Below are 12,796 nucleotides of genomic sequence, written 5' to 3' on the forward strand. Positions count from 1 at the left end.
AGGGACCCTGCAGCTCCGGGGCATCCCAATGCCCCCCTGCCTGGCATGGTCCCATGGGCCAGTGGCACGGGACATGTCCCTTCTGCTGGCTTCTGGCTTGTCCAGGCACAGCTGTTCCCCATCACAGCGTTGGGCTGGGAAACAGCCCCCTAGGCAGATGCAGCTCCCCTCGCCGTGCAAATGGCCAGGCTGGAGATCGAGCCCTGGGGAAGCACTGAAACCCCAACCACCCCCTGCACACCCCCAGCCTCTGCCTGGACCCCTCCCCAGCTGGCCCCCCCCACCATCACCCCCTACCTGTGCACAGGAGGAGGGGGTCAGTGTAGCTGTCAAGTTTAGGTGAGTCTATTTAAATGTTCTTATTTATATTATTTATAACTTATGCTTTTCACTATTTATTTGCCAAGACTGGCAGGGCCATGCCACCATGCCAGGACACAGCCACGGTGACACAGATGGGGACAGGACCCCGAGAGCAGACCGTGCGGCGGGCACAGAGGCAGGAGGGCACGAGCTGGCCCAGCAGCCACCACCCTCCCCCCCGGAGCCTCCGTCAAGGCAAAGCCCTTCTCCTTCGTCTTCCTCGCTGCTGCAGGCTCCAGCTCTGCTCCCCGCCCCACGCCAGGGACAAAACAGCCATTCTATGCAACCTCCCGGCGGAGCAGCCCCGCACCGGCCCCGCAGCCACCATCCCGCGGCGGGCCCGACCCCGCGCCTCCGCTTCCTACCTCGGGCCCCGAGCTGCCGCGACCCCGTCACCCCGGGCCGGTCCCCGACACTTTCGGGGCTCGGCCCGGCACCCCGCGGGGCCGCACTCGCGGAGCCCCACGCCGTCTTCCTCCCTGCACAGTCTTCCTCCCACCGCCTCGGTGTCCCGTGTTGCCACCGCCCTGGCTCATGGGCTCGGCCCCTCCTCCTCCTCCGGGGATGTCCTTGTCACAGTCCTCGCTGCCATGGCTCGGTGGCCACGCACCGCGAGCAGGGAAAGAGCATCGGCCCGGCCACGCAGGCACACCCCCTTCCCCCCCCCAGCGAGGACACAGCGGTTCTGGCTTTTCCCAGTGACGCCGGAGCCTTCCCGTGTCCCTGGGCCTGGCAGTGACGCGCCTCTGCCCCCATCTACCCTGTAAATAGCAGATACTACAGCAATAATTTTCCGTGCATGATAAGATTTTTTTCTGCCAGGTTTTGTACTCGACAGCCCCCCCTATTCCCCCCTCTCCCGCCCCCTCCCAGTAAGACAAGTCTACTGAGAACCGGCCGCCCGCAGTATTACTTGTAACGCAATTCAGGGATATAAAAGGGATTTCTGCCACTAACCGTGTGTCTCGGGGGATTTGTACTGGGCAGGGGTCTGCCCATCTCCTGGTACCCTAGGCCTGGGGCTGGGACATCGTGGAGAAAACATTTGCCCCCAAACAGCAGGCAGGGGTGCCGGGAGGGGGTGGCTGTCCCACCCAGAGCACCCAGCACTGCCCACTTTGCCTTGCCAGCCCCAGCCCTTCCCTTCACCCCCCGGCTGCAGCAGGCAGTTGGTTTGTAAGGAAGCAGTGGGTTTGTAATGCCACCCCGCTGGCCAAACCCCCCGGGAGGCTGCGAGCATTGACCTGGAAGCAAAGAGCCACGTGAAATTCTGGCAGCAGGGCAGCAAACCCAGCAAGCAGACCAGGGGAGGCCTAGTGATGCTCATGCACCCCCAGCCTCACCCCCAGGGCTCTGCCACGCTGGGCAGGGAGGGTTTGAGGACCTGATTTTATTTCAGCTGCTGTCACCTTTCCATCCACTCCCGCTGGGGTCAAGGATGGTGGGAACAACCCAGCAGAAACCTCATCCTGAGGGGTGCCAGGCAGTCCTGCCCCGGCTCTCTCACCACTTTCCCTCCACATAGAGAGGAGCCAAAGGGGAGAAGTCAAATTGTTTTCCTCCTGCAGCTCATCAGTGAAGCCCCCACTGAGCCCTGAGCTCCTGGGGACATCAGTGCTGCCCCAGAGTCCAGAACACAACAACCCCCCTGCAGCCTCCTCACCAGTTTCATCCTGAAAAAAAGATCATCCCAGAGCCTCACAGCCTCATCCCCGACTGTCACCATCACCAGCCCTTGCTGGGGGCAGTGAGTGACCCAGCATGTCCTGTCACCCAGCACGTTTCTGAGCCAGCACTGGGGCTGGAGACCCTCCGTGCCCCCTGGGGTCAGGGTGAGGGACCAGGAGGCACCACGGCCCCGCAGTGGATCCAGGCTGCTGGATCCCGGGGGGGCAGGACACCCAGTTCTTGCTGGGAGCTTCTCTACCATTTGGGACACTGGTGTGGAGAATGACCTAGAAAGATTGGAGGCTGGAGTGCCACGGTGCCTGCCCAGCCATGGAGCACCCCTGCTCAGCTCCGGGGCTCTCTCGTGGTGCCTCTTCCGTGCCAAGGACCATGTGGGAGTCAGCACAATGGGAGGGGGGCCCAGGGTGGGGAGGTGGTCCTGGCACATCCGTGAAGGGGGGGGGGCACATCCCATGTCCAGGCTGAGATGCCACAGACCGATCCTTAGTGCCCTGGCAGGGGCAGGCGGGATCAAAGACTCCCAGGGTGGGGGACAGGGCAGGGACCCCCGACACACCGGGCAGCCTCCAGCTGGGTGTCAAGCTGGCCGAGGAGTGAAGGGCAGCTCTGAGCAGAGCCTGACCGGGGCGGAGAGGAACGGGCAGCAGGCCAGGCGGCGCTGGCAGCCGTCCCAGGAACCCGTCCTGCCCCTTCACTGTGACTCTGCAAAACCGCGGGGCGGGAGCGGTGACGATGGCGATGGCCGCGGCGGTAGGAAGCAGAGGGGCTCGTCTGGGTGCTGTGCTGCTCGGGGCGGAGCGGCGGGCCCGGCCGGGTGAGCAGGAAGAAGGAGGAGGCCGGTTACCGGCAGCAGCCATGGCCGAGGCCCCGGAGAAGAGCATCCACACGCAGCACATCTCTGCCGTGCACAACGTGCCCATGAGGGTCCTCATCCGGCCCATTCCTGCCGTGCTGGAGCCGGGAAAGGTGCAGAGCCTGGTGGAGACCCTGCAGGTGAGCACAGCCCCGCTCCAGCCCCGCGGTGCCACCCGGGTACCCGGCCTGACACCCCCGGGGGCACCGCTGGAGGAAGCTGGGGCAGGTCGGGGAGTACCCGGGGGGTGCATTGCTCTCTGGGGTCTCTCTTTCTCTCTTTCCAGGAGGATCCCGAGCGGGTCCCTCCCATCGACGTGCTCTGGATCAAAGGCAGCCAGGGAGGGGATTACTTCTACTCTTTCGGGGGCTGCCACCGCTTCGCCGCCCACCAGGCGCTCAACCGAGAGACCATCCCCGCCAAGATCATCCCCTCCACCCTCAGCGACCTCCGCACCTACCTGGGCTCCTCCACTCCCCACCTGCGCTAGCCCCGCAGCCCGTCCCGTCCCGTCCCGGTGGGTCCCCACAGGGCGCCCGTGGGCTGAGCTGGGCCTGATCCGGGGGTCCCGTGAGCCTCCGGGGGGGATGGGGCCAGGGTCCCCCGGCCTCGAGGGGTCCTTGTGGGGATGGGGTCTCCCTGCGACCCTCCAGCCGCCATGGGGTCGGGGTCTCTCTGGTGCCGGTACGGCCGGACCGGCAGGTGGCGACATTGTGCCGCGCGGGAACGGGACCGGACCGGGCGGGGTGGACCGGGCCGGGATGAATCGGGATCAGACGAACCGGGAAGGACCGGGACACAGGTCAGCCGGAATGGGACGGGACGAACCAGGACAGGATGAACCGGGACGGGATGAACTAGGACGGGACAGGTTGAACCAGGGCATGGCTCAACCAGGAATGGCTGAACCGGGACAAGCCGAACCGGGCCACGCTGGAACTGGGCCAGGTCACAGCCCACCCAGAAGACAGCTGAACCCGGAAGTGATACAGGCAAACCGGGACAAAGCCGAATCGGAACACAGCTGCACCGGTGGGGGGCACAGCAGAACCGGGCACAGCCCAGGCCTCGCCCGGACACTGCAGCCTCATCTGTGCAGAGACCAGGAGGATCCTGGGCTGTGTCTGCCCCTAAACCTCCTGTCTCCCTAAACCCTGGAGCCATCCTGCAGTCTCCCACTCCAAAATGGGGTGGTGGGAAAACCAACTGCTGCACCTGGAATAAAGGTGATGAAACCTCCACATCTCTGGGACCTGGTGCTGGGGGGATGCTGGGGTCAGGAGCAGGCATGGCACAGCGAGGAGGCCTGGCACTTGCAAGAGGTGTCTGGGAGCGCAGGGGAAGGGGATGGATGCTCTGTGTCAAGGTATGGAGGTTCTGCAAGGGGATAGATGCTTTCCTGGGTGATGGAGGCTCTGCGAGGGGCTGGGTGCTGTGTTTGGGATGGATGCTGTGCTGGGGATGGAAGTTCTACCACTCCCCAGTGCCATGCAGCTGAAGTCAGGGTCAGCTCTGCAGTCCCTCCATGCTGTCCTTTCTACAGACAACATTTTCACCCCATGTGCAGGCTGGAAAGACCTCCCTGAGCATCCCCCGAGGCATCTCAGCATCCTTCTGAGCTGGGAACCTCGGTCCAGGGAGGGGAAAGGCCACTGAGTCACCCCACCAGGCTGTGAGTCAGCAGGATGGGGACAGGAACCGTGGCTGGACACTTCTGTCCTTGCTTTACCCCCTCAGCCACACTCCTCCTCAGAGGGATCCTGTCCTCCTGGGGCAGAAATGGGCTGGGGAGAGGGATCAGGAGGAGGGCATGGATATTTGGGCACCAGCTCTGCGGGGGATCCTGGCAGAACTGGCTGGGGCATGCCGGGGGCTGCTGGGTCGGAGTCTCCCTCCTGCCCCTTCCCTCGCAGAGCCGCATGTGCCACATCAAAGCAGCTCTGTGCCGGGAGGAAACTCTGCAAGTGCTCATGGAGCAGGAGCAGCCCTGGCCCGCGGCTCCCTCATGGGCCATAAATTTCTCTGAAGAATTGTGGCGTGCTAAAAAGTTTCCTCTTGGTAAAGAGCCGGGGGGGGGGGGGTTGGAAAGGCGGGAAAGGGAGGAGGTGACAGCTCCTGTGACAGCACTGGATATCACCAGGGTGTCCTCAAAGGGGTGCTCCATGGCAGGGACTGGGATTTGCCAGGGCATCACCCGGGGGCTCTACTCAACCCTCTCTCCCCAGTCTGTGGCCCTCGGAGCTGGGACCCCACAAGGGGGGGGATGAACTGAGGCTTCCTGGACCCCACAGCCCCCTTTCCCTCCAGCCTGTGCTGCCGGTGCCACAACCGGGGTGGGTCTCCCAGAGCTGGTGATCTCTGCATCGGCTCCGTCCGTCCGTCTGTCCCTCCCTCCACCTGTCCCCTTTCCCTCTGCCTGACCCGCGGGGTCTCCGGTGTCGCCGGCTGACAGCCGATCCCCCCTGCCTCCAATCCATTCGTTCCAGGGCAGGAACAAAGGCTCTTTGTGGGCTCCCCCCAGCCCCGGGCCGGGTAGGGGGGGGTCCCGGCTCCGGAACTGGGACAGACTTCCCCGTGCGACAGGCGTGTAATGCCTTCCAGACCTGGGGTACAGCCTGGAGGGCCCTGGGGGGTCCCAAAATCGGGGAGCTGCAGGCAGAGGGGACAGTCCCAGATATCCCCCTATGCCAGAGGGGTGGTGAGGGGCTGTGGGTGAGCAGAGCTGGGCAGGACCTTTGGGGGACTCAGTGGGGTGGGATGGGATGGGATGGGATGGGGGGGATTGGGATGGATGGGATAAAAATGGGATATGATGGGCTGGGATCTGATGGGATGTGGTGGGAGGGGATGTGTCGGGTCAGTCCAGCACTGCTCTGCTGGGGCTCAGCAGGGTCAGCCCCTGTGTCCTGGCAGCCACATGTGTGCTGGTGTTGCTGGGGGTCTGGAATCCATTTGCCTCGCCAGCACTGGTGTTTTCCCAACAGGGCAGGAGCTGCCCCATGGGGCTGGGGGCAGCCCTGGCCTCCCGGCCCATCTGCTCCCTGTTTATTTTCTTACACTTAAGTATCACCTCACAGATAAACACTCCCTGGAGAGGGGGCAGGGGGCATTTCCCCACCAGTGGAGGCAGGACCCAGACTTCAGGGTGCCCTCAGGAACCCCAATTATGGGGATGCCTGGCAGGTTGGGCTGGGATCACAGCTGTGCCCCCATGCTCAGGCTGTGTCCCCACCATGCCACACGTCCTGTGCAGGGTCCCGTACCCATCACATCCACCCAACCCATCTCCTGGTGCTCTGTGCCTCCCCAGCAAGCCCCCCAGCCCAGTGACCGGTTTGTTTATCCGGATCCTCTGAAGGAGCAGGGATGCCAAACACAGCCCTGTCCTGGCACCCGCTCAAGTCAGCCACGCGGCCCCGAGGTTTGGGATGTCGCAGCCCCCGGTCTCTCCTCGTGCCTCCCGGCTGAGTCACCCCCCGGGGCTGTGCCGGGGGGGTCCGGGCATGGGGACACACGTCCTGTCCCACGCGTCCTCCCGCGGCAGCATCCGCAGGCAGGGAGCTGGCAGCACTCGCTGCTTCCCCTGGCTGCTGTTGGTCTCCTGGCTGGGACTGACGGCTCCCTCTGTCTGTCCGTCTGTCCTGACGTGTGCGGGAGGGCTGGCAGGGGGTGGTCACACGCGTGTGCCAGCCCAGGGAGCAGGCGGCGGTGGCAGTCGGGGTGTGTGTGGCACCGTGCACACACAGACCTGCAGCGTGCACCAGCTCACACGTACCGACACGCGTGTGCGGCTGCATACAGGCGTGCACTTGCACCCCTATCACACGTATCCCTGCACACGTGTGCACACGTATGCACTGCCCCCAGCCCCATCTCCAAAGCCTGCTGCTCCTTCCCTGCCCGTGTCCCCACGTGTCCCAACTTCTACCGCAGCAGCACAGGCCACCGGCACCCTACGCATGGCCGTGCCCCCCCAGAAGCACCCCGGGGCAGCTCATCTGCACCCCACGGGAGCCTGGGCTGTCCCCCCCCGGTCCATCCCCTCCCTGTCAGCTGGTGACCATGTGTGGGGCAGCCGCAGCTGAGTACACAGCCCCTGCCATCCGTCTTGCCTCCTGTCAGGGCCGGGGGCTGCTGTGGCCCCCCAGCCACAGCCCAGTGGGATGCTGAGGCAAGAGCAGGGGCTCCTCTCTCCACTCAGGCACCTGCCTGCTCCCTGCCTGCTGTGCCAAACAAAGGTTTGTCCATCCCCAGCTCTGCCCTGGCACCTCTGTGGGGGTAGAAAGAGCTCCCAGCCTGTGCTGGGCAGGGCCAGGAGAGGGTCGAGGTCCCTCGATGTGCAGCGAGGGGTGTCAGGCAGCAGATCCAGCAAGGGGACAGACAGGTCCCCAGGGAAGTGCAGACACCCGGCGCAGCCCCGCACACCCCCAGCAGGACCCCCGACCCCCGCCGCGGCCCTTTCCACCCCTGCTGTGTGATTTACAGGCTCGGCACAGGCAGACAAATGGTGAAGGAAAACAGGGCAGGGTTGGCCCAGCTGCGAGGGGCTGCCTGTGCCTGCGGGGGTCACAGGGTCCGTTTGCTCTCAGCCCTTGGGCAGTGAACCGGCACCGTATTAGGGAGCAGGGCCACCCCCTCCAGAGCCCCAGCAGTGCCAAGCCATGGCACGCAGCAGGAGACCCCGAGGGGACATCCACAGACCCCGAATTCTCCATGAGCTTCAGCCCCAGAGCCACGGGGATTTGGCTGTGGGGTGTAGCAGGACATGATGCCACCCGATCCCATGGCCCTGGCCACGGTGTCCCACTGCCTCTGTCCCTGCAAGCCCTTGAGGTGTCTTTTTTTGCACCAGTAACAAGATTTCCCCCGGCAACTCCCTCTGGCTGTGGGACTGGTGGTCTGATGGTGACTGTAGCTGGCATAGGCTGGCACTATGGTCACCATCAGGCCCTGGGGACATGTCCCGACCATCAGCTGGGAGACCGGTCCTGCCCGAAGAGCACCCCCTAGCCCTCACTGCACCTCCCACTGCTGCCAGGCCCCCTCGGCCCTCTCAGGAAAAGGCTCCGGGTTTCCACTGCCGGCGCACACCTTCCCCCGGGCGGGAGGAAACGCTCCTGCCTGCCTGCCAGCGCTGCCGGTCACGCTGTCCCTGGCCTTGACAGTGTCCCCTGTCCCCTCCCGCGGTGGGCAGGCGAGGTGCCAGGCTCTGGGGAGAGAGGGGTGAGGGATACAGAGCATCCCCGGGAAGCTGTCTGGGCACACTGCTCCCTGCCCGACCGGGGCGTCCTCCTGGGCACGGGGAGCAGCGTGTGCCCCACCCGGACACCAGCATCCCATCCCATAAACACCCTGGGGACAAGACCTGTGCCACACACTGCCGGGTCCCTGCCCCATCTTGGCTCCTTCATCCCATGCTCTCCGGGTGCCACCCTGTGCAGGACCCGGGGCTGGCAGGGGACGGCTGGGCAGGGGCTGGGGACACACTGCCCAGAGACTGGACATCTCGTGCGGCATCATGGGCGCCGAGGATCCAGGACTGTGCCACGCGGAGGTGCCACAGGGCACAGACGGTTCTGGCACCGGCTGTGGCACCGCCGGGGTCCGGTACCACCGCGGGTAAGACCGGGGCCGGCTAGCGCCCGGTGCAAGGTGCCTGCAGCCAGCCCTGCGTGCCGGAGCAGGGCCAGGCCGGTGGCCGGAGCCAGCGCTGGGGCGAGGACGCTGGCCGGAGGCTTGGGGGGCCGGCTGGGGGTGGGCTCCGGCGCCAGCCCCTCCCCGGCCGTATAAATCCCGATTCCCCCCCGCAGCCTGTCGTCCCAGCCCCGCTCGGCCGCCGGAGCGGAGCAGCAGCGGGAAGGCGTCCCGGAGCCGTGCCGGCGGGGGAAGGCTCCCCGCAGCCCCGGGGGGTCCCCCCAGCAGGGCCGGGGGTGCGGGAGGGGGGGGTCCTGCCATGGCCTTCACCATGCTGCGCCCTGTGGCCGCCCGCGTGCTTTATCCCGACCTCAGCATCCTCTCGGAGGACGAGGAGAACCGGAGCGAGAGCGACACGTCGGATCAGTCCTTCGGGTGCTGCGAGGGGGGCGAGGGTCGCCGCAAGCTGCCGCGGAAGCCCGGGCCGATGGTGATGGTGAAACAGCGGCAAGCGGCCAACGCCAGGGAGCGGGACCGGACCCAGAGCGTCAACACGGCCTTCACCGCCCTGCGGACCCTCATCCCCACCGAGCCGGTGGATCGGAAGCTCTCCAAGATCGAGACCCTCCGCCTGGCCTCCAGCTACATCTCCCACCTGGCCAACGTGCTGCTGCTGGGCGAGGGCTGTGAGGACGGGCAGCCCTGCTTCAGTGCCATCTACGGTGCCAAGGGCGACCTGGACAGCAAGCAGCCCCGCAGCATCTGCACCTTCTGCCTCAGCAACCAGCGGAAAGGGGTGAGCGAGGTGGGATGGGGGCTGGAGGGTCAGCAGGTCCTCACGGGGAGGAGGACGACCATGTCTCCACGGGGCAGAAGGGTCAGCAGGTCCCCACAGGACGTGGGACAGCAGCCCCTACCCGGGCTGAGCAGGGCAAGAGGGTCAGCGTGTCCCCATGGGATGGGGACAGAAGCCCCTGGCCGGGGCAGGAGGGTCGGCACATCCCCACGAGAGCCGCGGGCTCTGATTCCAGCACCCCCCCCCCCCGTGTTTTTGGCTGCTCCCGGCCAAATCCTGCTCGTAGCCGCACGCCCACAGCTCCCGCTGGCGTCAGAGGGCCGGGCTGCTCCCCCACGTCCGTCCGGGCCGGGAGGTCTCGGGGGGTTAAGCAGTCACCCCGGTGCCGGGGGCACTTGGCCGCCTCTGGGGTGTGTGGGGGCGCGGATTCGGAGCTCTCCGGCTGACCCTGTCCCTGCAGCCAGCCCTGTCCCCAGCCCTGTCCCTGAGCCTCCGGCCCCCCATTATGTCCGTGACATGAAGGGGACGGGAGGGGGGAGAGAGAGCTCACACCCCACATGCGAGGGCCGGGCAGGGGTCCCCGTCCCGTGGCCCCACGCAGGGGGTGAAGCACCTTTCCCGTGCTGACCTCGTCCCTTGGGTGCTGGGTGCCCCTGCCTCGGGATGGGCTGCGCAGGGTGCAAGGTGGGGGGCTGGCCATGGACACCCCCAGGCAGGGCTGTGGGCAGGGGCTGCCGGACCCGCCGTCCCCCACACCTCACCCCTGGACCGTGGGGCACACTCCAGCCCTTTGGGCTCTTTCAGTTTCTGCTGATTTTTTAATCGCTCCTCCTGCTCCCGCCTCTCTCCCCTCCCCAGCCGGACTCTGCAGCCCCCCCGGCCCTCCCCAGCTCTGGGACTGGGCTGGAAATGGGCTGCACTGGGCTGGAAATGGGATGGGATGGACTGTACTGGGCTGGAAATGGGATATACTGGGCTGAACTGGGCGGGGCTGGGAGCAAGTGGGTAGGGCTGAACTGGAGATGGGCTGGGCAGGGATGGGGATGGGCAGGGTTGGGCCGAACTGGGCCGGAGATGGGCTGGAAGAGGGCTGGGCTGGAAATGGGCTTTACTGGTCTGCTCTGAGTTATACTGGGCTGAAGTCGTGCTGGTGTGCTGGGAGGTGGGGCTGAGCCTCCTCATTAGGGCTGGGGGTCTGTCTGGAGTCTGTGGGTCTGTCCCAGGGTGGCACCCGCCCTGCCCACAGGTCTGGTGTCACTGAGCAGCCACGGGGACCGTGTCCCTGCAGGGTGACAGGGCCACAGGTGCCGCACCCAAGCCACCTACCCAAGCACAGCTCTGTCCCTCTGTCCGTCCATCTCGAGCAGCACTGAGCCGCCCCAGGACCGCGGCACCGGCTGCTTCGGGTCAGCTCCTCCCTGCAGAACCAGCGCGGGTGGGTGGTGGGCAGGAGTGGGACCCCAGCGGGCAGGACACCCCCTTGCAGCTCTCCCCCTTCCTCTCTCCTCAGGGCGGCCGGAGGGACCTCGGGGGCAACTGCCTGAAGGTGCGAGGGGTGACCCCGCTGCGGGTGTCTCGGAGATGAGCTGTGGTCCGGCAGCACCCACCTGAGACAGCGGCAGAGCCGGGGGAGCCCCAGAGACCGGACCGGAGCGGGGAGGGGGGCGGCGGGCTGGCACCGCACCCACACCGGCCCCGGCAGCGGGGTGGGGGGGACGCTCCCGGGGCCGAGGCCACCGGCACGGGGCAGGGCCGGGGAGGGGGGTCCCCGCGCCCCGGGGCTGGACGGGAAGGGGCCCGTGTGCGGCCGGCGTCGAGGCGCTCCGGGGGGGCCACGGTGTGGTAGCCCCACGGGACCCGGTTGTGACCGTGCAGCCGCTTGGAAAATAAACCTTATATTTTCTGATGGGCCGGGTGGCCTCTGCGGGGCAAGGGGGGGCACGTGGAGTCCCCTCTCCTCTTGGCTGTCACCCCTCTCCTCTTGGCTGTCAGGCTGTGCCACTGGACTGTCCCAGCTCTCCACACAGAGTGAGACCCCAGCACACACTCTCCCCATGTCCCCAGGGCCAGACGACAGCTCCAGCCCTACAAGGGCTACAAGACCCTCGCCACGGGATGGCACTGGGGACCCACAAGCAGCTGGGTGGGGATTGAGGACAGTGTCACTGCTTTTGTGACTCCTGCGCCATCGTGGCGCCATGACTGCCACCATCACCGTGTCTGCCAACAGCACCAGGACTCTTGTGGCTGCCACCGCCAGCACGATTGTCCTGACTGCCACCACCGTGACCGTCCCCACTGCTGTGACCGCCACCGGCACCCTGTGCACGGCGAAGCTGCAGGCAGCAGCACCTGCAAGGGGTCAGGCAGGGACACGGGGGGTTCCCAGGCCAGACCCCCCCTCCTGGGACCCATATGTGGGGGCCGGGCCGCGCCAAGCCTGGGAAAGGTGCCGTGCCGGGGCCAGCGGTCCCAGGGGCCACCACGTCCCGCCGAGCAGAGGCAGCTGTGGCTGGGGCAGCCGGGTGACCCCCGAGGGCCGCGGGACCAGACCCTCCCCATCCCCCCGGAGCATCGGGGAGGGGGGGAACGCCCCGGGGGGTCCAGCACTGAGGAGGGGGTGAAGGCAAGAGCCCACCGGCACCTTTGGTCCCCCGGCTCGACCGAGGTGATCCTGTCCCGGGCTCCCTCCCCCCGGGTTTGATTTATGGAGCTGCCAGCGCGGCGCAGCTGCGAGCGCAGGGCCCCGGCGGGGAGCGGGCTGGGGGGAGAGGTTTGTTCTCAGCGTGGCTAATGTGTCCCAGACCCCCAGAAACAGCCGTGAGATTCTCCAAACAGCCCGGGACACAGAATCCCTGTCCCTGGGTTTATCGGGGGGCGTGGGGAGGGGAGGCTTTGCTCTGCAAACAACCCGACCCGCACGTGGTGGAAGGGGACTGTCCGCTTGAAGAGGCGGCTCTGGAGCTCCCAGGGGGACAGAGAGGGCGGTGGTCCCGGTGCTGGGGGCATGGTGGGTCCCCAGGTGTCTCAGCTGCAGGGTTTGGGTCCCCAGCATGTCCCAGGGATGAGCAGGAGGGTCCCATTATGTCCCAGTGACAGGGATGAGGGTCCTGCCAAACTCCAGCATAACAGCCATGGTTCCCAGTGTGTCCCAGTGCAGGGCTGTGCATCCCAGCAAGTCCCAGTGCCAAGCTTTCAGCACATCCCAGTGTCAGTTACTAGGGTCCCAATAAGCCCCAGCATAACAGCCCTGGGTCCCAGTTAAGTCCCAGTGCACTGCCATGGGTTCCAGTGTGTCCCAGTGCTGTGGCCACGAGCCCTGGCATGTGCCAGTGACAATCCCACAGGTCCCAGCACATTCCAGCCCCTCCCAGCACCACCAGTGGGAAACGGTGACTCAGAGGAGCCAGAGGCTGCCGGACTGGTGGGAGCTGGGTGCCCCGGTGCCCCTTTGCTGGGAG

The 12,796-nt window shown here is 66.2% G+C and overlaps 2 protein-coding genes across 2 annotated transcripts; both read left to right on the top strand.

The window, feature by feature from the left end:
* The first annotated feature begins 419 nt into the window (after positions 1-419).
* SRXN1 (sulfiredoxin 1) lies at positions 420-4,146 on the top strand. The gene is made up of 3 exons (XM_030463364.1): positions 420-961; positions 2,697-3,045; positions 3,192-4,146. Exons 1-3 carry the CDS (start codon positions 420-422, stop codon positions 3,393-3,395), a joined length of 1,095 nt encoding a protein of 364 aa, XP_030319224.1. The 3' UTR covers positions 3,396-4,146.
* A 4,592-nt stretch (positions 4,147-8,738) lies between these two features.
* Positions 8,739-11,029, top strand: TCF15 (transcription factor 15). The gene is made up of 2 exons (XM_030463331.1): positions 8,739-9,335; positions 10,846-11,029. The coding sequence occupies exons 1-2, from the start codon at positions 8,859-8,861 to the stop codon at positions 10,918-10,920; spliced, it is 552 nt and encodes a 183-aa protein (XP_030319191.1). The 5' UTR covers positions 8,739-8,858; the 3' UTR covers positions 10,921-11,029.
* The last annotated feature ends 1,767 nt before the right edge of the window (positions 11,030-12,796 follow it).

Source organism: Calypte anna, chromosome 20, assembly GCF_003957555.1.
Source record: "Calypte anna isolate BGI_N300 chromosome 20, bCalAnn1_v1.p, whole genome shotgun sequence".
Classification (NCBI taxonomy): Eukaryota; Metazoa; Chordata; class Aves; order Apodiformes; family Trochilidae; genus Calypte; species Calypte anna.

Coding starts and splice junctions, on each gene's coding strand:
- SRXN1 (XM_030463364.1), top strand. CDS start 420: ATGCCACCATGCCAGGACACAGCCACGGTGACACAGATGGGGACAGGA. Junction 962..2,696: donor GTCCTCGCTGCCATGGCTCG/GTGGCCACGCAC, acceptor AGGAACGGGCAG/CAGGCCAGGCGGCGCTGGCA. Junction 3,046..3,191: donor GCCTGGTGGAGACCCTGCAG/GTGAGCACAGCC, acceptor CTCTCTTTCCAG/GAGGATCCCGAGCGGGTCCC.
- TCF15 (XM_030463331.1), top strand. CDS start 8,859: ATGGCCTTCACCATGCTGCGCCCTGTGGCCGCCCGCGTGCTTTATCCC. Junction 9,336..10,845: donor TCAGCAACCAGCGGAAAGGG/GTGAGCGAGGTG, acceptor CTCTCTCCTCAG/GGCGGCCGGAGGGACCTCGG.